Source organism: Lynx rufus, unplaced genomic scaffold (genome assembly GCF_022079265.1).
Source record: "Lynx rufus isolate CCGP_SWC_20201006 ecotype Redwood Valley unplaced genomic scaffold, mLynRuf1.p SCAF_4, whole genome shotgun sequence".
NCBI classification, from domain to species: Eukaryota; Metazoa; Chordata; class Mammalia; order Carnivora; family Felidae; genus Lynx; species Lynx rufus.
In genome coordinates this window covers 15,722,760-15,749,761 of record NW_025814856.1, presented here as the reverse complement: position 1 = coordinate 15,749,761, position 27,002 = coordinate 15,722,760, and the positions used below count along the sequence as shown (strand labels likewise).

General features: G+C 48.9%; 2 protein-coding genes across 2 annotated transcripts; both read left to right on the top strand.

The window, feature by feature from the left end:
• The first annotated feature begins 4,450 nt into the window (after nt 1-4,450).
• Nucleotides 4,451-8,933, top strand: LOC124522950 (serine protease 44-like). Its single transcript, XM_047094649.1, has 5 exons — nt 4,451-4,461; nt 5,058-5,240; nt 5,599-5,861; nt 6,494-6,648; nt 8,107-8,933. The coding sequence occupies exons 1-5, from the start codon at nt 4,451-4,453 to the stop codon at nt 8,338-8,340; spliced, it is 846 nt and encodes a 281-aa protein (XP_046950605.1). The 3' UTR covers nt 8,341-8,933.
• Nucleotides 8,934-10,816: 1,883 nt separating this feature from the next.
• Nucleotides 10,817-18,415, top strand: LOC124522945 (putative serine protease 45). Its single transcript, XM_047094646.1, has 5 exons — nt 10,817-10,922; nt 15,863-16,010; nt 16,568-16,842; nt 17,683-17,846; nt 18,182-18,415. The coding sequence occupies exons 1-5, from the start codon at nt 10,817-10,819 to the stop codon at nt 18,413-18,415; spliced, it is 927 nt and encodes a 308-aa protein (XP_046950602.1).
• Nucleotides 18,416-27,002: the final 8,587 nt, after the last annotated feature.

Genomic DNA, 27,002 nt, shown 5'->3' with positions numbered 1-27,002 from the left:
CTCCTAGAGATATTCTTGAGCTTTATTTGGGATGCAGTAAAATTACTTGGAAATTGATATTTTCGGGGCTTGCTTTAAAGATTTGTTAGACAGGCAGTGCCTAGGTGGCTCGGTTGGTTAAGCATCTGACTTAAGCTCAGGTCATGATCTCATAGTTCGTGAGTTCGAGTCCCACTTCGGGTGAGCTTGAGCCCTGCATCTCTCTCTCTCTCTCTCTCTCTCTCTCTCTCTCTCTCTGCCCCTTATGGGATTCTTTCCTTCTGTCTCTGCCCCTTGCTCACTTGTGCCCTCTCTCTCTCTCAAAAAAAAAAAAATTGTTAGATAGGACTGTAACATCAGTCTAGGAACTAGTATTTCCTGTTGTTGAGGCAAGACCTTCCTGAATATGCTATCCAGTGGTCTGTGAGTCCTGGGTTTTTCCCGTCTGGCTGATGGAAACAGGCACTATTTCTGTCCCCATGCGAACACCAGCCATTGTTACTTCTGATCCTTTCAAGTGGTTATTTCTCTGGCCACAGGTAGCCCCCCCCCCCCCAACATGCCCTGCTCAGTACACCAGGGAATGCTCAAGCGAGGAACTCTGCAGATCTCCAGAGTTCTCTCCCCTCCCCTGCCTCAGTGCGTAGCTGCCTGGGGGTCCCCTGGCCCCCAGCTTCGCTTGCTCCCCTGAGGGGGTCTGTAGAGCTCTGCCTAGGTTCCCCTTTTCTGAGCTACAGCCTGGAAACTCTCTCAAGGCTGCAAGCATTGGTCATCATAGGACTCACCCCATTTAGTTTCCATCTATCAGTCCTACCCTTTGTGGCCTGGTGTCCAGTGTCTTGAAAACTGCTGTTCCATACTTTTTGCCCATCTTTGGTTGTTTACATGGGAAGGGCAATCCCTATTAGTCTGTCTCGGCCAGAAGGACAAGTGAGCACATGTGTTTAATAATATTCTTCTATAATTAAAATAAATATCTGTCGGGGCGCCTGGGTGGCGCAGTCGGTTAAGCGTCCGACTTCAACCAGGTCACGATCTCGCGGTCCGGGAGTTCGAGCCCCGCGTCAGGCTCTGGGCTGATGGCTCAGAGCCTGGAGCCTGTTTCCGATTCTGTGTCTCCTTCTCTCTCTCTGCCCCTCCCCCGTTCATGCTCTGTCTCTCTCTGTCCCAAAAATAAATAAACATTGAAAAAAAAATTAAAAAAAAAATAAATATCTGTCATATCTTTTTTAAAGTTTATTTATTTCGAGAGAGAGAGACAGAGCGAGCAGGGCTCGAACTCATGCAGGGCTCGAACTCATGAACCACGAAATCATGACCTGAGCCAAAACCAAGAGTCAGATGCTTAACCGGCTGAGCCACCCAGGTGCCCCTATCTGTCATATCTTTAAGTTACTTTCCTTTATTCTGTATTTTTCATTCTTTTATCTTATTCAGTCTTACTAGAATGTCTCTTCTTAAGCTTTTCAGAGAACAAAATTCTGATTGTGTTCATCTTCATAATTTTGTCTCTCTTGACTTCTGCTGTTATTTCCCGTTTTTCCTTTCTTTCTCCCAAATCCTGTCTTTGATTTTTACTCCATCGATCATTTTCACTTTCTGAGTTGCATATTTAGCTCCTTTGTTATCAGTCCTCTTTATTTTATAATATGGTCAAAGCTATAAATTACTTTCTAGAACTACAGCTGGATCATATGTGATTTCATATGTAGTGCTTTCATCGGTAGTGATCTTTAAATTGTCATTACTTCTGTCATGATTTCCTTTTTTTTTAAGTTTCAAGTTTTTATTTAAATTTTAGTTAGTTAACATATATGGTAAAATTGGTTTCAGGAGTAGAATTTAGTGATTCATCACTTACGTATAACACCTAGTGCTGATTACAACTGCCCCCCTTAATGCCCGTCACCCATCTCGCCCATCCCCCACCCATCCCCCTCCATCAACCCTCAGTTTGTTCTCTATAGTTAAGAGTCTCTTATGGTTTGCTTCTCTCTCTTTTTTCCCCTTCCTCTATGTTCATCTGCTTTGTTTCTTAAATTCCATATATGAGTGAAATCATATGGTATCTGTCTTTCTCTGACTGACTTATTTTGCTTAGCATAATACACTCTAGCTCCATCTACGTCGTTGCAAATGACAAGATTTCTTTCTTTTTAATCACTGAGTAATACTCCATTGTGTGTGTATATATACATATGTATGTATATTATATACATATTATATATATATATATATATATATATATATATATATATATATATACACACCATATTTTCTTTATGCATTCACCAGTTGATGGACATTTGGGCTCTTTCCATAGTTTGGCTATTGTTGGTAATGCTGCCATAAACATTGGGTGCATATACCCCTTCAAATCAGCATTTTTGTATCCTTTGAGTGAATACCTAATAGTGCAATTGCTGGGTCGTAGGCTAATTCTGTTTTTAACTTTTTGAGGAACCTCCATACTGTTTCCAGAGGGGCTGCACCAGTTTGCATTCCCACCAACAGTGCAAGAGGGTTCCCTTTTCACCACATCATCACCAACATCATGATTTCCTTTTAAATAGGGGGATCATTTTCTAGGGTTTTGTTTTTGTTTCAGAACTATGGGCTTGTTTGTAAAAGTCGATTTTAGTATTATCCACTTCTGGCCCAAGAACAGAAGCTATGACATTGATTCCTTGAATTTATCAGTCTTCTTTTGTGACCTTTCTGAACATTTTCTGTGTGCTCAGTAAGAATGAATGTTCGGGGCGCCTGGGTAGCTCAGTCAGTTGAGTGTCCCACCTCAGCTCAGGTCACGATCTCGCGGTTCGTGAGTTCGAGCCCCGAGTCGGGCTCTGTGTCGACAGCTCAGAGCCTGAAGCCTGCTTCGGATTCTGTGTCTCCTCCTCTCTCTGCCCCTCCCCTGCTCATGCTCTGTCTCTCTCTGTCAAAAATAAAATAAACATTAAAAAAAAAAAAAGAATGAATGTTCTTCATTGGTAGTTGTAAAAAAAAATCATCATACCACTATCAGGTCAATGTTATCAGGTGTCACAGCTAAATATCCTATATTTTTGCTTAACTTTGCCTCTATAAGCTATCAGCTTTTTTTTTTTAATTTTTTTTTTAACGTTTATTTATTTTTGAGACAGAGAAAGAGCATGAACAGGGGAGGGGCAGAGAGAGAGGGAGACACAGAATCTGAAACAGGCTCCAGGCTCCAAGCTGTCAGCACAGAGCCCGACTCGGGGCTCAAACTCACGGACCGTGAGATCATGACCTGAGCCGAAGTCAGACGCTTAACTGACCGAGCCACCCAGGCGCCCCGCTATCAGCTTCTTAAGAGGAACGTTTCGAAAACTGGTTTCCCAGGAAGTCGGTCAGCTGTTATTTTACCTAGTAAGGGCTTACTGCATATTCTTGGTTATTTCTCCGTCCCGTATGTAATCTTTGCCGACAGATCTTTGTCCCGACAAATTCCTCTGTCCCGTATGTAATCTTTGCCTTAGATGTCAGGACCTGAAAAAATTGCTATCCCACCTTTCTTTTGCATCAGATTTGTCTGGTATTTCGTTTTCTATCCCTTTATTTTCAACGTATCTGTATTTCTTTGTTTTAAAGTTATGTCTTCAGATAGTGTATTTCTGGACCTCATCCTTTTTTGAGCAATGTGAAAGTTCTTCCTTGTCCGGTTTGTGGAACCGGTTCACACTGAATTGCAAATGCTATCGAATTAGGACTCAATACTGCTCTTTGGTTTTGTATTTTCTATTTATGATGCGTAAGCCAGCAGATCTCTATTTTAAGGTCGATAAAAGCGGTGACATCTAGATTGGTTTTCGGTGAATAACCGGGAGGTGGGAATCTTGGAGGTCTAGCTGGCTGGGAGTCGTGCCCCGGTGGCGGGGGGTGGGTAGAGGGGGGACCCGGGTCCGGCCAACGCGAGGGCAGGGCCGCGGGCCGCCGCGAGGGGGCGCGCGACAGGGCTGCGGGCACCAGCGATCCCATGGCGTCCCGCGGGGGCTTCCTGGGCCTCCAGCTCTGCCTCCTGCTCCTCCAGCCTCTGCTCGGTGGGGCCAATCGGAGGCAGGCAGCGAGCAGGCGGGGAGGGGGCTGGGCTGCTGGCGGGGAGGGGTCGTGGTGAGGGTGCGGGGTTGGGGGGGGTGGGGAAGAGTAGACGAAGGGGGCAAGGGTAGGCTAGGGGTGCGCTCAGCCCAGCTCCTGTGTCACTGGTCTTCCCCAGGTAAGGATTACCGCCCTAGCCAGGGTCCTGCGTTGACCTCAGGAAGCCCAGAGACGCCGTCGCCTCCAGGGCTCCTGGAATCCTCGATGACAGTATCCACTGCAACCCCTGGGCCTCCAACACTCACAGTGGGAGAGGCCTCAGAGTCCACCCAGACCACTGGATCCCAAACGTTCTCTCCTCAAGGTACTGCTTCTGTACAGGTCGGCACAGGCCTGCCTGGGAGGCCAGAAGGGAATGCTGCTTGGGTGGGTAGACCGCGGGGTCACAGTCTATCTTGGAGGGTTTGAGAGGAAACCTGGCTCTGCCCCCGGGGGCATCCGGAGGGGGTGGTAGGGGACAATGGCTGCACCTCCGGTACTTTCTCTCTCTCTCTCTCTCTCTCTTTTTAATGTTTGTTTATTTTTTTTTTTTAATTTTTTTTCAACGTTTATTTATTTTTGGGACAGAGAGAGAGCATGAACGGGGGAGGGGCAGAGAGAGAGGGAGACACAGAATCGGAAACAGGCTCCAGGCTCCGAGCCATCAGCCCAGAGCCTGACGCGGGGCTCGAACTCATGGACCGTGAGATCGTGACCTGGCTGAAGTCGGATGCTTAACCGACTGCGCCACCCAGGCGCCCCTAATGTTTGTTTGTTTTTGAGAGAGAGAAAGAGAGAGAGAGACAGAGCATGAGTGGGGGAGGGGCAGAGAGAGGAGGAGACACAGAATCCCAAGCAGGCTCCAGGCTCTGAGCTGTCAGCACAGAGCCCGATGTGGAGCTCGAACCCACAAACTGTGAGATCATGACCTGAGCCGAAGTTGGACACCTTAACCACCTGAGCCACCCGGGTGCCCCATCCAGTCCCTTCTCTTTAGTGAGCCAACCAGGATGCGGCCACAGGTCTATGAGGATAGTTGGGGGAATGCCGGCCCCCAGGAGGAAGTGGCCCTGGCAGGTGAGCCTGCAGATCAATAACAAACACATATGCGGAGGCTCCCTCATTGCCAGCCGGTGGGTGCTGACCGCTGCCCACTGCGTCACTGGGTGAGTGTCCGGGCCCCGCGCTTGGGGCCCCTGGTCAGGCTCTGTGACCTGGAGCCAGTCTTGTCCCCCTCCCTGAGCTTCCTCTTCCTCGTCTGGAAAGGAAGTCCCAGCCCCCTACTTTTTATTCAGCCTGGACTGAGGCCCTGGGAATTAGCCTTTCCTCCAAGTTCCCACACGCTGCTCTGGTAGTGTTGGGACCTCCTTTGGAGAACCGCTGGAGACAGTGGTTAGGGTCTGGGGCCGGGGTGTGGTTTGCAGGCAGGCCGGTGCCTGACGGCTGGCTTAGGAGACAAGGGCCAGGCTGGGAAGAACCTGGAAGGCGTGGGAGGGGATCGACGCGAAGGGCATCCTCCCACAGCCATGAGGAATATACAGTATGGCTGGGAGACAAATCGTTATATCCTAATTCCAAAACGACACTGGTGGTTCCAGTTGAAGACATCGTTTGCCACCGCTTTTTTGATGATACAACTTTGAGACACGACATTGCCCTCGCTCTGCTGGCCTTTGCTGTGAATTACTCCTCCTACATCCAGCCTGTGTGCCTCCCTGAGAAGTCTTTCCAAGTAGAAACTGGGACGGAGTGCTGGGTGACTGGCTGGGGCCGACTGGAAGAAGGAGGTGAGACTGATGGGGTGGGGGGGGGAGCTGAGGGGGCACCCTGGTGCCCCGGGGGTGGCCCACAAGCTAGAGGGAGGGACAGGGAGGCTGGTTCTTTCCCAGGAGGACATACTGCCGGGGTAGTATCCGAACTGCGTTAAGAATGGCTTGGGGCGCCTGGGTGGCGCAGTCGGTTAGGCGTCCGACTTCAGCCAGGTCACGATCTCGTGGTCCGTGAGTTCGAGCCCCGCGTCGGGCTCTGGACTGATGGCTCAGAGCCTGGAGCCTGTTTCCGATTCTGTGTCTCCCTCTCTCTCTGCCCCTCCCCCATTCATGCTCTGTCTCTCTCCGTCCCCCAAAAAATAAATAAACGTTGAAAAAAAAATTTTAAAAAGAATGGGTTGGAATGTTAGCACCCGGAGGCTCCGGGGCCCGGGTACCAGAGATGATGGGTTCTCTCCAGCACGGATTTCAACTTTAGGGGGACGAGCTGTCCCTCCGGGAAAGTACCTGCTGTGGCCATGGGACAGTACCTACTGCCCCAACGTCCTCTGAGGAGGCACTGAGTGTGAGCGCCCCGAGCCAGAGCCAGAGTGGGTTTGGGGGGCTGTCTCCACTCATGCAGACCCTGACTTGTCTCCTCGTAGTTTTAGCACCGATGCCAGTTCTCCTTCAGGAGACGGAGCAACACATTCTTCACCACAAGAAATGCAACTGGATATTGCAGACACAGTTAGGAACGTTTCGCAGCATGGTGAGAAAAGGGATGATCTGTGCCTATCGAGCAGAGAAGAAGGGTATCTGTAAGGTCAGTTCATGGCTCCACTGTGGCCCCTGCAGTGAGCACGTCCCCTCCCAGTTTCCTCATTCGCAAGCGGCACGGCCTCCTCCTCCCTCGTGGCTCCCCTGAGCTGGCCTGACCTGTTTCATCAAAGGGGAGCAGTCCTTGCTGGCCTGGGGGCGCTGCCACGGTGTGGGGAAGCTGGGGCAGGTAACGCTAATAACAGAAGTCCCTTTGATTGAGTTCCTCCTCTGTGGCACTTACGGTGTGAGCCAGTGTGGGCACTGATCCCCACTAGCTCTGTGAACCCACATCATAACCCCGCGGCATAGACATCATAGCGATTATACAGACGAGGTGAGGTCCAAAGATGTCAACTCCAGGTTCCCCCATGGGTGCTTGCAGGACTCCTAGAGGATGAGTGTTTGCGTTTCTTGGAAAGAGAACAGCATTGTAGGGAGAGGGATCAGCATGTGGAGCAGCTCAGAGGTCCCAGGGAATGTGTCACATTTAAGGGAACGTTTTCCAGGTCTGGACCAAATGAGGTGGCAAATGTGGCCAGAGAAGAGGGTTGGAGTCAGAGTACGCGTGGCCTGGAGTGCTGGTCCAAGTTTCTAGACGCCGTCTGGGCAGGACTGTGGGCTAGACGTTTGTTTCCATCATCTAGGCGATGGTGCTGAGTCCCGAGCGGGACGTGGGGGGATGAGGGGGTGAAGGAGGTGTGTCTGACGTTGAATCATGAGCTCTGGGTGACTGAGTGCCGTTGAGGGAGGGGACGAGGGAGAGGTTAGGAGGGCTGTGTGTTTCTGTCTGAGCTGGTTGGTGCGGGGCCACCAGAGCAGATCTGGGAAGGACATGCGGTGCTCTGGGTGAGGTGGGGGGTATACGGGATGTCTGAGACTGTCTGGACACGGGGAAGTGATGCATGCGTGGTGTTGGATATGTGGGTTTAAGGTCGGGGAATTTCAGGTTAGAGGTGAGGATTATGGGATCCCCCCACGCAGGGTCGATACTCAAAATATTTCACATCCTTTGAGGCCCAGGACCAAGCAATCAGAATAGACACCAACCTTAGAGCTGGAGGAGGACTCTGGAGGCTGTGACAGGAGATGCCCCTTTGGTGGCTGGGTCATGGGAGGCTTGGAGAGGATCATGGGGGTGCTCAGGGTCAGTTGAGGAATAAGGGTATTCAAAGAGAATTCAATATATTACCAGCACTGTTGCTGTACTGGGGCCTACTAGCTGTACATCCCTGAGCACCTGGGAAGGAGGAGGATTTCTCAGAGGATGTTAAACGTTTCACTTAGCTTTTGACTCTCAAACGTTCCCAGAAGCCAAGGGCTGGTGCAGGCTCAGGGGAGGTCGTGGGGAAGCCCCATGCGTGCCCATCTCCCTGGGCCCTGCAGTATAATCTTACGCCAGTTCTGATGTTGATTCTCTTCCATCCCTGTGTTTTGTTTTGTTTTGTTTTTTCTCTTTCTCCAGGGAGATTCTGGAGGCCCCCTGGTCTGTGAATTTAATGAAACATGGGTCCAGGTGGGGATTGTGAGCTGGGGCATTGGCTGTGGTCGCAGAAATTTTCCTGCGGTTTATACAGAAGTTAGTTTCTATAGGGACTGGGTCATTGATCACTTGAGTCAGGCTTGCTCTTGGGACTCAGCAGGCTCTTTCATACTTCTGTGCGTGGTGCTGCCCCTGGGCATCCTGGTGGCCCCATGATCACCCCTGCCCACTCCCCTCCTGTTTCCAACTCTTAACACTGGGCCTGTCCTCCAACCTCCCCCTCCTCCTCATTGCCCTTTCCTCCAATGCTGGTTGGGATCCACTGACCCTGTAGGGAGCTACCCAGTAGAGAGTGGCAGTAAGCCCAGAGCCCTGAAAGTGTCCCAGCCTGATGCCCCAGTCACCTGCCTCGGCCACACCCACACCTTGGCTGTGCTCTGCCTGCCGGGAAGGAGGCAGCCGACCTGCCAGCTGGAGCCTGGCGCTTCCCTGACGCCTTGGAGAGCCTCTACCAAAGAAGAGACCTCATGAGCAGTGAGACAGCGTTCGACGTGGCTGTGGTCTCAGGCTTTCACCTGACAGTGAGCTTGGTGATTGTGCAGAGAGAGCCAGGCGGTGTCACCACGGCCCTGCTGAGGTCTGAGGCCTGGGGGTTCCGCCTCCGACCCAGGCGTCTGGGACTGGGCGAAGTTCCCCCCTACCCAGTGCGGATCCACCTGGATTCTGCTGGGGCAGCCCCGCGATGGGGCCCCCTTTCTTGAGTACCCAGTGGCCACGTCCAGGCTCACCCCAAGTCGTGCGGAGACATTAAGGAGTGTGGAGATCTTAGATGCCAATGAATAAACATTTGCGGTGCATTCTTATTTGTTCTGAAGTTCCGGTCTCCTGAACGTTGTGGGGTTGCCTATGACATACTCTGTAGAGAAACTAGTTTCCCATGTGGCAAAGAAACTATTCGTGGTTTTCATGGAGCCCTTGAGGGAGCCGTAAGTCCCCACCTGCTCGGGTGGGAGTCCTCTGCATGGTTTTAGCTCACTGGGTCCTGCTCCCCGGACTCAGTATGTTTGCCTGGAGCTTTGTAGCTTAATTTAACAGCCCCTGGAGCTCAGAAGAGAGGATCACAAGAGACCAAAACTGGAAGCAAGAATGAAGTTAGGGCATGAGAAATATTCCTTCTGCTTCTTCCACTTGCTGCTAATCGCCGCCCATTTTGTTAACAAGCATTTGTACTCTCAGAGGGAGGAAGGCAAGGGAGATTCGGTGTGGGAGGCACTGGCTCATTACCCTTATTCTCTGGTCCGGTGTCCCAGCATCTCTCTGTCTGTGTCTGGCTTCTGATCAATTCCTTCCAGTCTCCTGTCCCCTGTCCTTCCAGGGGTCAATGTTTTAGATCCCATATATCCGTGGGCTCAGAGGGCAGTCCGTGTCAATCCTATATGTTGTGGGAGGAAGGCTGGGGTTGGGACCGAGCTTATTAATAAGTATTGAACCATCGGCTTTAAGAAGCCACTGAATATAAATGGGTTAACCCAATAAATTTAACTTCTTCCTAAAACATCCTAATCAAGTGTTCTTGGTCGGCAGGTATGTTTTCCCCCATCTTAAGGCTCCACTCAGCCCTGTGGTTCATGCTTTAACTGCATCAGATTTCCCCGGAGAGCTTGTTAAAATGCAGATCGCTGGTTCCACTCCTAGAGTTTGTAGTCCTGTAGGTGTGGGGTGGGGCCTGAGAACGACATCTCTAATAAGTTCCAAGCACTGCCTCTGCTGTTCTGGAGAACGCTGCTGTCATTAACAGGAGGAGAGAAGGCAGCCTCCTCTTGACTGCCTTGACATGTAAGTGACACACATCACTTCTACTCACCTGCTAGTCATGGGAACTCATTATGTGGACCCCCTTAGATACCAGGCAGGGGAATGTGGTCCCCGGAGCTGGACCCCTCCCCTCATCCCCCAACTAGACAAGAGAAGGTGGATTCTTAGTGGTCAGGTCCCAATCTCTGTCACACCCAGCGGATGCAGAGACCATATCCTTCTGGAAAAATGCTCTGTGAAGGCCCAAGGCCCGGTATATGCCATCATCTCTTTCAAGACCATCCCCTTGGTGGTCTGTGGAAGAGGAGGCATGTATTTCCTTCTCACGACTTCCCCAAGAGTCCTTGTTCCAGTCATAGGTCCAGCTCAAATGCCACTTTCCTAAAGACGCCTTCCCGGGTTGCCTAGCCTTAATGTTCCTTTCTTGTGCTTTCTGTATCTTTTCAGACTCTCAAATCAATATAAATTGTCAGCCTTTCGAATGCACGGAGCCCGGGGAGGGGACCAAGGGTGCGGTCAGAGGGTGGGCGACCAGGTGGCCTCACACGTCCTGGGAATTCGGGCGGGCCTTCACTACCCAGACTGGGGGGGACGCTGTCACCAGCTTAAAGCAATTGGGAGTGTTTTCATGGGCTTGGCCACCCGGGGGGCAATCACAGACCAGGGGCTCCGAGGTCATTTTCGAGGAAGAGGCACGAGGTGTGCCAGCGCAGATGCCGGAAACGCGCCCGTGGGCGTCGGGGAAGGCTTGGCGCGTTGTCACGTGCCGGGGGCCCCATCACGTGACCGGACCCCCGTCACGTGCTAGGGGCGCCCTCACGTGTCGGGACTCGCGGCGCCGCGTGCCTGGGCCTGCAGGTGGCACCTCCCCGGCGTCATGGCCGCCTCGCCGCCGCTCAGCTGCGCTGGAGCCTCGGGGCCCTGGGGCCTGAGCCGCCGCCTCCTCCTCCTGCTGCTGCTGCTGCTGCCGCTGCTGAACTCGGGTGAGGCAGTGCCTCCTCCGCGGCCGCCGTGCGTTCCGTGTGTCCGCGTGTCCTTTGCCACCTCCCCCTCCCCAGTCCCCGCTCTGCCCCTCCCAGCACCCCCCCTTCCCCTTGAGGGCGGCCCCTCGGCCTGGCCCCCTCTTTGGCTACCTGGGACTCTGTGGATCCTGCCTCCCCACGGTCACCCGCCCTCCACCGCCACCCCTCAGGATGGCGCCAGCCTCCTGCCGCCCTGGCCTCCCTCAGGTGCCACCCGCCCTGCCGCCTCCTGGGGACCTGCAGGGCGGAGGACCCCCTGCATTTCCTCTCTCCCGATGCGCAGCCACTTCCTCCCCAGCCCACGCGGGCCTGGCGGCCGAGACCCAGCCGCCCTCCCGGGTGTGGTCTGGCCTCCCCGACCCCAGGCCGCTGCGCAGGCGCTGCAGGCCAGAGGCGCGTGGTCTCCATGCGCTGAAACCGGGATGCCACGTCCCCCTCTTCTGCCCCCGGCCCACTCCTCCCGTTGGCGCCCCTCTTGTCCTCCGAAGATGCAGGCCCCCAGGTGCTGTCCTCCTTGAGTGCCTCCAGCCCCCAGGGGCCCCTCCGAACCCCCACTATTCAGCCCCCCCCCTCACTTTCTTTATCAATCAGAGATACACCTCCTGTTCAAGGTCAGGATGCTGACTCCGCTCTGGACCCGCGCTGCGCTGCTCGGTCATTTTCTTGGAGGTCTCCAACCTCTCCCTCCCTGTCTGCCGAGCTGCCTCTCCCCGCGCCTTCCCCTCACTGCCAGGTTTCTCCAAGTAACAGTTTCCACTTGGTGCTGCCTTCACTGCTTCCTCCCTTCTCCCGTAATCCGTAGCCATTCGGCCATGCCTCTGTCCTTGTCCCTGACTTTTCTACCACTTCCTCCGTTTTCACTTTTTCCAGTCCCTTGGTTTCTCCAGCCATAACTCCTGATTCTTCTCTGCCTCAGGGTAACTCCCTTGCTCTCAACTCCTTGGGGTCCAAAGCTGAGGCTCTCATCTGACTACAAACTGGGTTCTCTTATTCTCTTCTCCTCAGCTCGGTGGATAGGAGGCATTGTTCCCTAAAATCCAAAAGTGGGGGTTACCCAAGACCTAGCCATCTGCCCGCACCCCACATCCAGCTCTCCATGCGTGTTCTCACTGCCACTTCCTCATTTAGACCGCCTCTTTTCTTGCCTGTGTCCTGCGGAGCCTCTGGTGGGATCTCACTGCCTGGTCGGTCATCTTCCTACTTCCTCTTCACAATAGAAGCCTGACCATGTCACCCTTCCTCTGGCCTCCCTCCTCCCAGAGGGTCTCTTTGCTTCTCGGCCTGGCTTCTGAGCCTCCCCCCTCCGTGACTGACCCCGACTTTCCTCCATGGCATCATTTCTTGTCATCATAGAGCCTTGTCCTTTATCCTCTGGAGGCTCTGGCACACACCGTGGTGTTTCTTTCGCACGGAATGTCATTGTCACTTTTCTGTTTTACCTTCTTTTCATCTTTAAGACCTGGCACAATCACCCTTCTTCTCAGAAGCGTCCTTGTCCACCGCTTCTTCTGGGCTCCCCTGACACCTGTGACCTGGTCCCTGCACTGATCGCACACAGGCGACTGTGTGTGTTTACTCCTGTCTCCCCTGCTGGACAGGGTGTTCCTAGAGGGCACATACAGCCTGTATCTGTTGGATACGCTCTGTCCCCTCCCTGGCCTTGGGCTCCAGGCTGGGAATGGAATGAGAGGGGAGGGAATATTTGGCGAATGAACAAATTAACCGATTCATGACCTCTTCCTTCGTTTCTGTTCTTTCTCCTCCAGGTTATAAAGAAAACAATTCCATACCAGGTGGGGAGGGTGAGCCCCTGCGCCAGGAAAACCTCAGCTCCTGGGAGGGTGTGTTCTGAAGAGGGTCACACAGATAGTGTTTCTGGGTGTGTGGGAAGCTGGAATTTAGTCTGACCTGTCTGCTTTCCGAAGGGCCTTTTTCCTTAGACGGCGGGGATGGTGGGTTGCTCCTGCTGTTCAAGGCCTTCTGTGGTCACGGGTCCTCCCTGATTTGTTACGAATTGTTCAGTTAAGTTACCTCTTCCTGCTTCTGTCCATGCCCCACTGCCATCCTCCCCTTCCCGTCCTTCCAGCCTTACCTGTATGTCCAGTGCGTATCTCTGCTTGTGCGTAGTCTCGTCAAAATACACGTTGTGGTTTTGTGTGCATGTATTTTTAACTTACGTTAAATGGTGTTTCTCTAGATCCCTTTCTGTTTCCTCCAACTTATGGAACACTGTGCGAATACAAATAGGGCAAGGAACACACGCATCATTTTTTCAGAATCAGTTGAGGGTAACATACACCGTGACTCCTTGTCTCTAAATACGTAGGTGTGTATTTTCTAAGAATATTCCCTTACGTAGCCATAGTATCAACTTATCAACTTATTACTTATCAACCACTTACCAACTTCACACATTTACATGGATACCATACTTTTATCTATCGTCCGTAATCTCATTTGGTCAGCCCTCTGCATTCCTATCAGCCATTTGTGAACAGACGTACTAGATGCAGCTTTTATCTGTTTTTGCCCATCTAACAGATGAAAAATGGCTTCTTGATTTAATTGACATTTTTCTCATTATTAAGGAGTTTCAGCATGCCTCAATGTGCTTTTGGCCTCTCGAGTTTCTTCTTCTAATAAATCGCCCTTACCCTTGGCCTATTGTCTGTTGTTCTTTTTTTCTTGTTGATTTCCTAGAGTTCCCTGTATGTTCCTAATGAAAGTCTTGTGCTGATTTTAGATAATTGCAAATATTGCCTCCCAGTCTGTCATTAACTTGATTAATCAAAGTAATCAGTTTGATGCTTTATGGATTTTAAAAAAATGTTGATTTATTTTTGAGAGAGAGAGAGAGAGTGCGAGCCAGGGAGAGGCAGAGAGAGAAGGGAGACAGAGAATCTGAAGCGGGCTCTGCACTGACAGCAGAGAGCCCGACGTGGGGCTCAAACCTATGAACCGTGAGATCGCGACCTGAGCCAAAGTCGGATGCTTGACCGACTGAGCCACCCAGGCGCCCCTGTGGACTGTGTTTTGAAGTTTTGTTTAAGGAGCCCTTTCCCACCCCATGTCACACAGTTCATCATTAACTTTACATTTTCACTTTCTAGGTCTTCGAGTGCTGGTAGGAAAGAATCCAGTTTTGTTTTTCTATTTTCTTTATAGTGAGTCAGTTTTCCCAGCACCGTCTATTCAACATGCATCTTCCACCCACCGATGGTGGTGGCTCCTTTATTTACATTAAATTCCTATGTTCCCAGAACAACCTCAGGCTCTCTGTTCTTTCCCATTGCTTCCATCTGTCAGTCCTTGTCAATACCACACTGTTTTTGTTATTATGGTTTTGGTGTGTGTCTAGATATCTGCTAGGACAAGTGTCCCTTTATGTTCTACTCTCTCAGAGACTGAGCTATTCATGGACCTTTGTTTTTCTATGTCAGTTGTAGAGTGTAAAGTTTCTTAAAATTCTAACTTGGAAAATGACTTTATAGATTAACTTTGGGAAGAATGACATCTGAAATGTCTAGTTGTTTATGTAAAAACGAGGGCTGTCTCCCTGTTTATGCTGATCATTTTCAGTGTCCTTTATTAGAGTCTAAAGTGTATCACCACAGAAATCTTACGTAGTGTTGGATAGGTTAATTCCTCAGTGCCTGTGATTTTTTTGTTATTGAAAATGTATCTTGTTTCGAATATAATTTCTAGTGGATTGTGCTGGAGTAGAGAAGTGTCGTTGATTTCGAAAGTCAGTTGTTGAAGTATTACCTGCGTACACAAAAATACACAAATTATAAGTGTCCAGCATAAGAAATTATCCCGTAGAGAATACATCTGTGTAATCACTGCCTTGGTCAGAAAGTAGAACAATGCCAGGAGCCAAAAGCTCCCTTCTACTCTCTCGGTGATTCTCCTGCCCTCTGCCCACAAAGTACCATCATTTCTGGCTTCTGACAGTATAGTGTCATTTTGTGTGTTCCTTAATGTTGTATGGTGTTTGCTATAGGTTTGTGGCATCTAACTTTTGTTAAGGATTTCCTTTCCGTTCCTACTTTGCTAAGTAACAGGTGGTTTTTGGGTTTTTTTTTTTAGTCATTAGTATGTGTTGAGTTTTTCAAATGTCTTTTTCTGTGTCTACTGAGAAAAGCATGGGGTCTTTCTCTTGAGAGAAAAAGAACTGTTTATGTGGAGAATACACTAAGGGCTCTTCCATTGTGGGACCACCCTTGCACTCCCGAGACAATCACTACATGATTGTGGGGCATTTTTTCAAAATACAGCGTTGAGTAATATTTTATTTATAATTTTTGCGTCTGTGTTCACTCATACAGTCGTACAACTTGATTGTTGGAAGGACGTGTAAACTGAGGCCGTGTAAGCTGTGGGTGGGGGCTCCGTGGGCTCCATGTGGAGGCTCTTTCTTGAATGGCCTGTGTACAGATTTCTGACACAGAAGTCAGGAGCTTTTCTTAGCTCTGAGTAGTGTGGGGGCAGAGGCCTTTTGCATCTGAGAGATACAGCAAGCTTATGGCCTTTTAGGAACATGGCCTCGGGACTTCTCCCAGATCCAAGAGAATGTATTTCTTGTCCTGGGGCATTTTCTATGCTTCTCTCTTGTTTTGAGGTTCCCAGCTAATCTCTCCCTGTTGTCTCAGTATCTCTCTCTCTCCTGTGATGTCTTTATGTCTCTGGCTTGAAGCCTTTTATCTCTGTCATTGTCATTTTTTTGTCTAGCACAGTGCCTTTCTCTCACCCTGTCTCCCCATCTTTGAAATGAGAACAAGACCCTGAATTCACAGCTTTGTGCAAATTGTCCCGGGGTGGGGGGGGGGCATCTCGGTCTTGGGTATCCTCATTCTCCAATATGTGGTCACCGTGTCTCCCCGGCACACTTGTTCCTGAAGTTTGTGGCAGACCCTGGTGGTCGGAAGATTTGGACATGACCCGACATTGGCCCTGGGAGGTGAGCCTCCGGCTGGAAAATGAACACATATGTGGAGGGGCCCTCATTGAGCCCAGCTGGGTGGTGACTGCTGCCCACTGCATCCAAGGGTGAGTGTGGCCCCTGTGTCCACGGCCTGGAGACCCGGGGCTGCCATGGGCCCAGCCCATCCTCTTCATTTCCTCTGTGAAACAATGTGGGAGTTGGGAGGTGAAGGGGGAGTAGGAAGGGATATCTGGAATGGGGAAGAGCCCTGCTCAAGGTCTCACAGGGCGCCAGGGGCTGAGTTGAGGCAGGAGCCCAAAGCAGCCATGACTGCATCCTGAGCAAGGTGACAGGAAAACCCAGCATACACTCCCCTGCCCCCCCCCCCCAGTCCTGAGACACCTCCCCCCGCCCATGCACACAAGAACATACACGTACAGCAACACTTGCACGCTTGCATACACCATACATAGATGAGGCCAGCTTGAATCAACTTGAACAGGGAATGAGGAGGCAGCAGCATCCCTGGCCCTGACGGCCTCCAGGCTGGATTAGCAAGATGGAAAGAGCAGAGCACATCGGGCAGGGCTTCTGCTGAGGGAGAGGGTCTTCGGCGGAGGTAGGAGCACTGCGTTGTTTGGAAACCTGACGTCGACTGGCTGAGGCCGTGTGTCTCCCGTAGCACCAAAGAGTACTCCGTGATTCTCGGCACCCCCAAGCTGAAGCCCGTGGACTTCCCGAAGGGCGTCTCGATCCCCGTGAAGGACATCATCATGCACCCCAAGTACTGGGGCCGGACCTTCATCATGGGTGATATTGCCCTTCTCCAGCTTCAGACTCCCGCCATCTTCGGCAAGTACGTGCAGCCCATCTGCCTCCCGGAGGCCAGCTACAACCTGAAGGTTGGGACGCAGTGCTGGGTGACTGGCTGGGGCCAGGTGAAACAGCGCTTCTCAGGTGAGCACGATGGGTTGAGGGTAGGGTGTGGAACCACAGAGGGCGTGCTGCCTTCCTTCTGGGGCCTCGGCTGCTAGACCCTTTACAGTGCCTCTCAGGAAGCTTGTGGCTGCCACCTCTGGGCAGTTGTTTGGATGTGTTAGGACGGTCCTCACGGTTTACACCACTGGGCTTGCTGTGGGCACTAACGCAGGTCTAGCGACGCCTGCGCTGGGCACGATCTTTTGTGTCTTACAGAAGCTCGGAGTCAGGGAATCATAAATGTACTCACTCACTCATTCATTCACCTGACGAGCCTCGAGCGTCTGGCGCACCCCAGCCCCCTTGCGTTGGGAACACGAGCCCTACCTGCGGGGCGTCATAACTGAGTGTGGGGGTGGGGGCGCAGGCTGGCAAGGAAGGAGGCTAAGACTTGGTCAGGTGATCTCGAGATCCAGCCAGCCGGGAGGGATCTGGGAGGAGCATCTGAGAAGCCTGAAGGAGGAGCGACTGTTAATCAGGTGACGGAGGGCACAGCCGGTGCCAAGCTCAGAGGCTGGAGAGAAGCAGTATGGGGCTGGGGTCTCCAGCTGTAAGTGGTTGCATTGAAACTTGGATTGTGGCCTGCTCGGTTCAGAAGCAGCTGCTGCCCAGAGAGAGGGATCCTGAAAGCCTCAGAGGGTGAGGGGCTTGCCAGACATGGTCCGCGCTGGAGGGAGACAGACAGGTGAAGGCGGGCACGGGGGTGTGAAGGGATGTGGCTTGGCCGAGTGTCAGAAATGGAGGTGATAGGACACTGGGGAGAGGCCAGGGCTGAGTGGAGTGAGAAGTTCTTTCTCACCCCACTGGGCTCCTCCACAGCCAACTCCACGCTGACCCCAGAGCTGCGGGAAGCTGAGGTGTTTATCATGGACAACAAGAGGTGCAACCGGATTTACCGCAAGAAGTCCCTCATCCCCCACCTTGTCCCCCTTGTCCTGGGGAACATGATCTGTGCCACCAATTATGGAGAAAACTTGTGCTCTGTGAGTTTCTGGGCGGTTCTGGCAGCTCTTCTCTTGGCAGTGACTCCCAGGGTGGGGGCAGGGGAAGTTCCTGGGGAGGGGTTTGCTGGGCTTTTCCCTCTCTGTCAGCATCACCAGGCAATGCTCTGCTCCCATCCCCTGTGACTTTGACTTTGCCTGATAACCCTGGGATCGGTCCACAACTGAGGAGCTGAAGGAGGAGGGCCCCATGTAGTGAGAACCTCAAGGAGCGAAAGAATCTTCCAGACAGAACTCAGGGTGGGCATTCTGGGTCCTCTGGGGTCCTGGGTCCCCACGGGGCCCAGGGCTTCCATTGTTCCTCTCTCTTTGCCTAGGGGGATTCTGGGGGTCCGTTGGCTTGTGAAGTCGAGGGCAAATGGATTCTGGCTGGGGTGTTGTCCTGGGAAAAGGCTTGTGCCAAAGCGCAGAATCCTGGCGTGTACACCCGTGTCACCAAATACAGCAAATGGATCAAGCAGCAAATAAGTAATGGGGCTCTCTCAGGCCCCCAGACCTCTGCCTGGCTTCTACTCCTGTTCTGGCTGCTGCAGCCCCAGATGGGCCCCTGATCTCTCTCTTCTCTCTTCTCCCTGCTTTGCCTGTGCTTTATGGGTCCAGGTCAAAGTTAGACCCAGTTCCTGTGTCGGTATTCAACAAGAGTCAAGGTGGGGAGAGTGGCCCCCGGGAGGATGGGCCCTGCTTTGGCCTCCCCATGGGGAGGGATGCGGTGGATGACTAGGCCTTGGGTGACCAGGAAAAGGGACGTGTGGCCTAGAAGAGCTCTGGAATTGGGGACCAGGATAGCCGGGATTAAATTTGTGCAAATGTGAGCTGGCTCTGTTCTTTTTTTTCTGGGCGACCCTGGGAGGTTAGGGTGGGTGGGAGGGCAGGGCCTCCTAGAATTCATTCTGCCAGCAGAGTCCCCAGAGTGGAGGCTGATGGTTTTTGCTATATCACTAGTCCAGGGCCATAGGGAAAGGGCCTAGGCCTCAGGCCTCAGTTTCCTCATCTGTAAAGTGGGCCGGCTGGAAGGGGTCAGCCGAAGCATGCCCTGTAGGCTGACAGTAGGAAGGACCCACATAAAGTGCTCCAAATATAGCTTGCTTTCTTTTTTTAAAAATGGCACTAAAAACTGATTATAAAAATTTAGGATTAAGGTTAGGGTTAGGGTTACATGTTTTTTTTGCTTTTAAAAATTTCTTTAAAGATTACAAGTAATATCTGAATACATTCTTGGGATTTACTGAAAGTGTTCAGAAATACATATAAAGAATCCCCCCTCTCAGCCACCCATGCCGCTGCCTTTCCCAGGAGTAATTTCTGCTGGCATCCTTCAATAAAATGTCTTTATGATTTTTAAAAAATAAATGAGATCTTATATATGTATTATTAATAGCCTACACTAAAAAATTACACACCTTAAAACACTTTCTATGTCAATACCTAGGGCTATTCATAATTTTACGTTCCTGCCTGGGTTCTGCGCAGGTGTGACATACGTTATTTAACCAGCACCAAATTTTAGGCTGTCCTGACTTGTCAGCATGATGGTGGTGCTGCCATTAACACCCTCCTGCGTGTGCGTGTGCGTGTGCGTGGTGGGGGTGGGGGATGGTACGCTCTGAAACATTTCTGCAGCTGTCTTCCCGAGGGGCTGAGGGGAGGATGGTCATCAAAGGAAACACAATTTTAATAATTTTGGATGAGTACTACCAGATGTATTCCTCCCCAAAGCTGAGCCTGTTTACATTCATACCTACAGTACAGGAGGGTGAATATTTCCCCTCTTGCCAAAAATGGATATTATTAACCTTCTAAAAATGTGCCCATCCAATGATAGAAAGTTGTATCATTGTTGCCTTTTTTATTTAAAAAAATTTTTAAAAAGTTTATTTACTTTTGAGTGACAGAGAGACACATGGCATGAGTGGGGGAGGGGTAGAGAGAGAGAGAGAGGGAGACACAGAATCCGAAGCAGGCTCCAGGCTCTGAGCTGTCAGCACAGAGCCCGACGTGGGGCTTGAACTCACAAGCTGTGAGATCATGAACCAAAGTCGGACGCTCAGCCAACTGAGCCACCCAGGTGCCTGTATCATTGCTGTTTTAATTTGGATTTTCTTGATTGGAAAAATATCTTTGCATGTGTTTGCTCATAAAAAGATATACTTTTTCTCTAGTAAATCCTCTACTCATATACTTGGCCTATTTTTTTTTTTTTAATTTTTTTTTTTCAACGTTTATTTATTTTTGGGACAGAGAGAGACAGAGCATGAACGGGGGAGGGGCAGAGAGAGGTAGACACAGAATCGGAAACAGGCTCCAGGCTCTGAGCCATCAGCCCAGAGCCCGACGCGGGGCTCGAACTCACGGACCGCGAGATCGTGACCTGGCTGAAGTCGGACACTTAACCGACTGCGCCACCCAGGCGCCCCTACTTGGCCTATTTTTAAGATTGGGTTGCTTTTCTTTTTCTTATGAAAGGGTTTGTCTTTTCTCAATACTGAGCCCTGCTCAGTTATTTTGCAAATATTGTCTTGTCTATTGGAAATATGTGGAGTAGATGGAATTATGGAATTTTTCCATAAAGACCTTTAAAATTATTATGGAGTCAAATCTGTCAGTCTTTACTTCTTTATGGATTTTGCACCTAGCTGAAGGTGGCCTTCTCCATCTCTAGATTATAAGAGCTGTCTTCCCATATTTCTCCTATTATTTTGATAAATTTATTTTTTTGTGTGTATAACTCTGTAATCCGTTTGAAATTTCTGTTTATGTGTGGTGTGAGGTGGGGATCTGACTCTGTTTCCAACTGGAGAGCCAGTTCCATTGATACTATTTCTTGTAGAGTCTGTCTTTTCCCTGCTGATTTGAAAATCTGCATTCGCAATAAGGAAGTCTTAATCTATTCATGGTATGTTTTTGAAACCTCTGTTATTTTCCCAGTGATCTGTTTGTCCCTAGGGTAGTGCTGTACTGTTTCAAATAGCTTTATGTTATGTTTTGTGAAATGGTAGCAAAAGCTCCCCCTTTTTTAAAAAAAATACTGCCTAATCTACAGTTTATCTTCCGTGTGAACTTTACGATCAGTTTGTTAATTTCCATTAGAGGTGCTGTTGGTATTTGAATCGAAATTAAACACACAGGCTAATACTGGGAGAACTATCATTTTCACAATGTTGAGTTCCTAACCAGGGATGTGGTATGTGTCTCCATTCATTCAGCTCTTCTGCTCCAGGATGTCTGGAAACATACTGAGTTTGGTTTTTACAAATTTTGGTTATGTTTACTGTGGGTGATATCTTTTCCCATTATATATTTTAAAAAAATATTTGAGAGAGAGAGAGAGAGTGAGCACGCGCATGAGCAGGGGAGGGACAGAGAGAAGAAGAGAGAGACTCCCAAGTAGGCTTCTCACTGTCAGTGCAGAGCCTGATGCAAGGCTCGAACTCATGGACTGTGAAATTGTGACCTGAGCCAAAATCAAGAGTTGGAGTCTTAACTGACTGAGCCACCCAGGCGCCCTTATTTTTTTCTAACTTTATATGTTAGGTATTTTAAAGCCATTTATTTATTTATTTAAAGTTTTTTTTTTTTTTTTTTTTTTTGAGAGAGAGAGAGAAAGTGGGGGAGGGGCAGAGAGAAAGGGAGATAGAATCCCAAGCAGGTTCTGCACCGATAGAATTCCAAGCAGGTTCTGCACTGTCAGCGCAGAGCCCGATGTGGGGCTCAAACTTGTGAACTGCAAAATCATGGCCTGAGCTGAAATCAAGAGTCAGACGCTTAATGGACTGAACCACCCAGGTGCCCCTAAAGCTGTTGATTAAAAAAAAAAAATAGTGATCTTGATTCCTGGTCATCTTGCCAAACTGACTTACTTAATTCAACAGTTTCTCAGTTGATTTCTTTTGCCTTATTTTTGGCTAATCAAATTACCTAAAATGGTGACAGCTGCGTCTTGTCCTTTTTGAAAATTGTACCATTTATTTCATCATCTCTGCCTGTGACCCTCAACACAGTGTGAAATAGCCGCGATGTGGGGGGTGGGGGATATGTGTGTATCTCAGTCTTCGTCTGTTTCACAGATAGTTATTGGGAGACTTCTCTGTGTCCGGCACTGTTTTGGGCCCTGCGGATGCAGTAATGAACTATTAAGATGATTATATGGTTTCTCTTATTTAATTTGTTCTCATAATGAAATTCATTACCAGATCTTAGTAGATTTCTTAGGTAAATTCCATAATGCATTGTGAATTCAGTTTGCTGGAATCTTGTTTAGAAGTTCGTCCCCAATGTTGGATTGGTCTACACCTTTCCTTTCTGTTGTACTGTTTCTTCAAGTTTGGTGTCATTGCTGTGCTAGCCTCTTAAAACATGTTGAGAAGCTTTCTGGTATTTTCCTATGTCCCAGAGAAGTGTCTGTAACAGCAGCATTATCTATTCCTTAGGTCTGATAAATTGTGCACATAAAACTCACTGGGCCTAATAGCTTTTTAAAGGGACAAACAAATCTTTGACTCTTTAAAAACTATCTTGTATAGTTATTGGCTGAGTTGGGTTTCTCATTTCCTTTTGCATAAATTTTAGTATAGATAATCACTTACTTTAGCTTAGATTCTTTTTTTTTTTAAACTTAGATTCTTACATTTCAAACTGATGTATAAAATTTGAACCTATGGCTTCTTTCCCATTTCTAACATTTATATATGTACTCTTGACCTTTTCTTAATACTTAAAGATTACAATTGCCAGCTTATTGTGTTTCGTAGGTGTTTTTAAAAATCCATCTGGCATACCTTATTACTTAGCTTCATGGTATCCATCTGACCCTCATATTACCCCACGTCCTGGTCAGCGGCCCACCCCCTCTGCTGTGCTGCTCATGTTCTTTAGGGGAAAGCTATCACACTCCCAGCTCCCAGAAGGAGTGGCTCATTGGTCTGATCGAGTTAGCATAGTGCAGTGCCCCCGCCACCTGACCCCAGTTGGGTCACCCAGCCAGCGTAAGGCGTGGTTAGAAGAGGGGCATGCACGCTCTTTCTGTGAATGTGGATGAGGAAGCAGAAGGATGTGGGCTGTTGACAACCATTTTTTTTTTAAAGTTTTAATTTAAATTGCAGTGAGTTAGCATACAGTGTAATATTAGTTTTAGGTGTGCGATATAGTGATTCAGCACTTCTGTACATCACCTGGCAAACTGTTTTTCAACAAAGGAACCAACTGAGGATGAAGCCACCACCAATGAGGAGAGGAGACAGATTTTAAGCCTCTTATTTGGGGACTCCTGAATGGTACACACTAACTTTGGGTTTTAGTGCTCAAATCTGCTGCCGCTTTTTATTTCATTAAAGCTCTTTTAGCTTTAGTAATTCTGTCTACTCTCGGGGGACTTATTTTACTGTCCTTTTTCTAACTTCTTGAGTAGTGTGCTTAGTCAGTTATTACAGACTTCTTTGATTTCTGATATTTTCACTTAACTGTGTGAAATCTCCTCTGACTCTCACTTTGACCGTATTTCACAGGATTTGGTAGGTACTGACCTCATTGATTCATTTCTATATTGTTTCTAATTTCATGCGACATACATTTTTAAGGAAGATTTTATCCAAACTTTATTATGTAATGTTTGTTTCATGCAGTTGTAGTCATATTTCTTCTTTTATGTGGAAGTAATTCTTGGGGCGCCTGGGTGGCTCATTCAGTTGAGCATCCGACTCTTGGTTTTGGCTCAGGTCATGGTCTTACGGTTTGTGAGATCGAGCTCCGTGGCAGGCTCCGTGCTGAGCGTGGAACCCGCTTGGGAAACTCGCTCTCCCTCTCTCTCTGCACCTCCCTGCTCAAAATAAATAGATAAATAAACTTTAAAAAGAATGATTATTTTTTGTATAGAATTTATTTCAAAATATTTTGCAACCCAGACTTTCCACCATATCCTATTAATCTGAAAAAGTGATGGTTTGTTATAACTGTGGATTACACAGGGAACAATTAGGCAAAACTTATCAGTAAATATCGTTGCTAAACCTCATGCTATACTTCTTATTTAATGCAAGGTGTACATAGAAGGGTGCTCTTTAATTTCCCGATGGATTGTTTGGGGGAGGATGGGGACTTCCTTTCTTCTCCGCTATTAAAACTTATATCACAATGTGGACTTAATTACTGTTGTGTTTTGGAACTTATTGGGGTTTTATTTGTGCCTAGTATTTGGTCAGCTTTTAGTGAGTGTTTCATGTGTGTTTGAAATGAAAGCATTGTGTCTTTTGAAACAAAGTTCTAGCCATAACTGCTTGAATCAGGTTTGTTGATCATATTATTCAGGTCCTCTCGACACTTCAGATATCTTATGTCTATATAATCAGTTGATTTCTGAGAGGTTTACCACAAGAGTTAAGATTTCTTTAGGGGCGCCTGGGTGGCTCAGTCGGTTGAGCCTCCGACTTTGGCTCAGGTCATGATCTCGCGGTCTGTGAGCTCGAGCCCCGCGTCGGGCTCTGTGCTGACAGCTCGGAGCCCGGAGCCTGCTTCTGATCTGTGTCTCCCTCTCTCTCTGCCCCTCCCCCACTCATGCTCTGTCTCTCTCTTTGTCAAAAATAAATAAACATTAAAAAAAAAGACTTCTTTTTCAGTTCTAGCAATTCTTGCTTTCTCTTTCAAAGCTATGTTGCTAAGAGAGCAAAGTACATGTTCACTGTGCCGTTGTGGTGGCTTATACCCTATCCATATAAAATTTGCCTTTGATGGTATTTGCTTTTTCAAAGATCTGTATCATAGAATCCATTCCTAACTCTGCTGTTCTAACTGATGAGGGGATATATAATTTTATGTTTTGTATATGTTTCCTAAAGGTTTTCCTTGGATTTATTTTAGGCCTTTTGTAGTTTCTTGGTTTGAGCATTTAATTCACTTTCATTCTTTGTTATTCAATAATAAATACCTTTAAGATTGTGGATTTGCCTTGAACACACCTAGTAAGTTTTTAACGCATTGCTCTAATTACTAACATTTTTCTAAAGAGTCTATAGAATGTTATTTCTTCAAAATAAGTTAACGAAGTTTATTTTTAAAAACTTCAGATAAGTTGCTCACTCTTGTTATTAAATCTTTGTTTCATTGATTGCATCATGGTATAAAAGTGTGGCCCAAACTGTTCAGCTTTTAAGGAAGTTATTGTGGTGTTCTTAGTAGTCTAGTGTGTGGTTGATTTTTATAGAAATTCCATCCCCCAAAGACAGAACTGGAGAAGGCTGTCCCCTACAGGTGAGGTTTTTCAGTTTGTCACATATCGCTGATTGACTTTGCTTTCTAGGTTTGATGCAATGTGATCAGTGGACAGAACTCTATGGTGTTATGTAGTCATTGGCATTTTCATCTTTTCCCAACACAAAGTAACTTTCTTTTTCTGTTTGAAGCTTTTGACCTGAATCACATTTGTTTGTTTCTTTCTTTCCTTCTTTCCTTCCTCCTGCCTTTCCTCCTTTCTTAGCTTCACGCCCAGTGTGGAGCCCAACGTGGGGCTTGAACTCACAACCTTGAGATCAAGACCTGAGCTGAGATCGAGAGTCAGACGCTTAACTGACTGAGCCACCCAGGCACCCCCTGAATCACATTTCTAGAGATAAACATTGCCATTTCTATTTTCACTTGTATATACTCACTATATTTTGCCTATCTTTTTGCTTTCAGCTGCTTTGTGTCAGTATGTTTTAGGTGGGTCCCTGATAAGTAGCACATTAGTAGACTTTTTTCCTACCCATTTTAAGAATCTTTTACTTTTAAAAGTAGAGGGTTGTATTCACATTGGTAACGATGATAGATATGATGGTCTTCATTGAACTGTCTTATTTTGTTTCATTGATTGATCCCCCCAGAGTATTATTTTCCACAAAGGCAGAAGAGTAGATAGGGTTTTTCTTCTCTGGATTTTCTTTTCTTCCTTTCTTCTTTTTTCCCCCCCTCTCCCTCCTACTCCCTGTTTCCCCCTAGGGTAAATCTGATTGTAGGGATAATCATTTCCTTGATTTTCTGCCATGTGTCTCTGTTTTTGGTTTCATACAGTATGTACCTTTTTGTGTCCGGCTTCTTTCCCTCAGCAGTACGTTGATGGGATTGGCCGTGTTGCTGCGTGTGGTGGTCTGCTTTCGTTTGGGTAATTGTGAGCCTCCATCCCGCCTTTTTTTTTAATTAAAAAAATTGTTTTTGACGTTTATTTATTTTTGAGAGAGCATGAGCAAGCAGGGAGGGGCAGAGAGAGAGGGAGACACAGAATGGGAAGCAGGCTCCAGGCTCTGAGCTGTCAGCACATGGGACCTGACATGGGGCTCGAACCCACGAACTGTCAGGTGCTTAACTGACTGAGCCACCCAGGCGCCCCTTCCATCTCACCTTTGATGGCTGTCGGGTAGCTTCCGGCTGGGGCTCTATCCAGCAGCACTGCCGTGAGCCGTCTCTTGGATCTTTCCTGCTGTATCTGTGCATGCCTGTTTGGAGGGCACACAGGCAGAAGGGGACATGCAGGTTGTGGGGCACATACTTTGCTTTACTAAATGATCCCAGAGTGGGGACAGCAGTGGCCTGGACCATCCCCCTCCCCCAGCAGTGTTGGGAGCAGCTTCGTTACCCTGAGTCCTCGGCAGTAGTGGTGATGGGGTGCGGCAGAAGGGAGTGGTCCTAAAGGACAGTGTGAGGAGCATGGGAGCCCTGGGGAGGGACCTCAGTGGGGTGGTGGGAAGGGGACCCAAGTCATTTATTCTGATGACTCATGAAGACCCAGGCTTACAAGCTGCTTCCTCTTAGAAAGCCACGTTCCACGGCCCCAAATACTGGGCCTCCCTCTACCCAGGAGCTGTTTTCTTGAAAATGCAGAACCTGTGGGAAAAAGGAAAACTCCAGTTCTATTCAGTCACCCACAGCAGGAACTAGCCATCTCCTTCTCAGTGCCTCAGTTTCCACACCTCCCGGGTGCCCTGAAGAGGGTTTCATGAAGGAGATTGGACTGGGCACTGGGGTCCACAGGTGCTGTCATGGGCTCAGGATTGGGCATAGAGAGGCAGCATCAAGACCAACGCTGAGCCTGGGGGGTACTGTTGTGGGCCAGATGGCAGGTGCTGTCATGGGCTCAGGGTACCAGAGGCATCATTCCAGGGAGGTGCCTAGCAG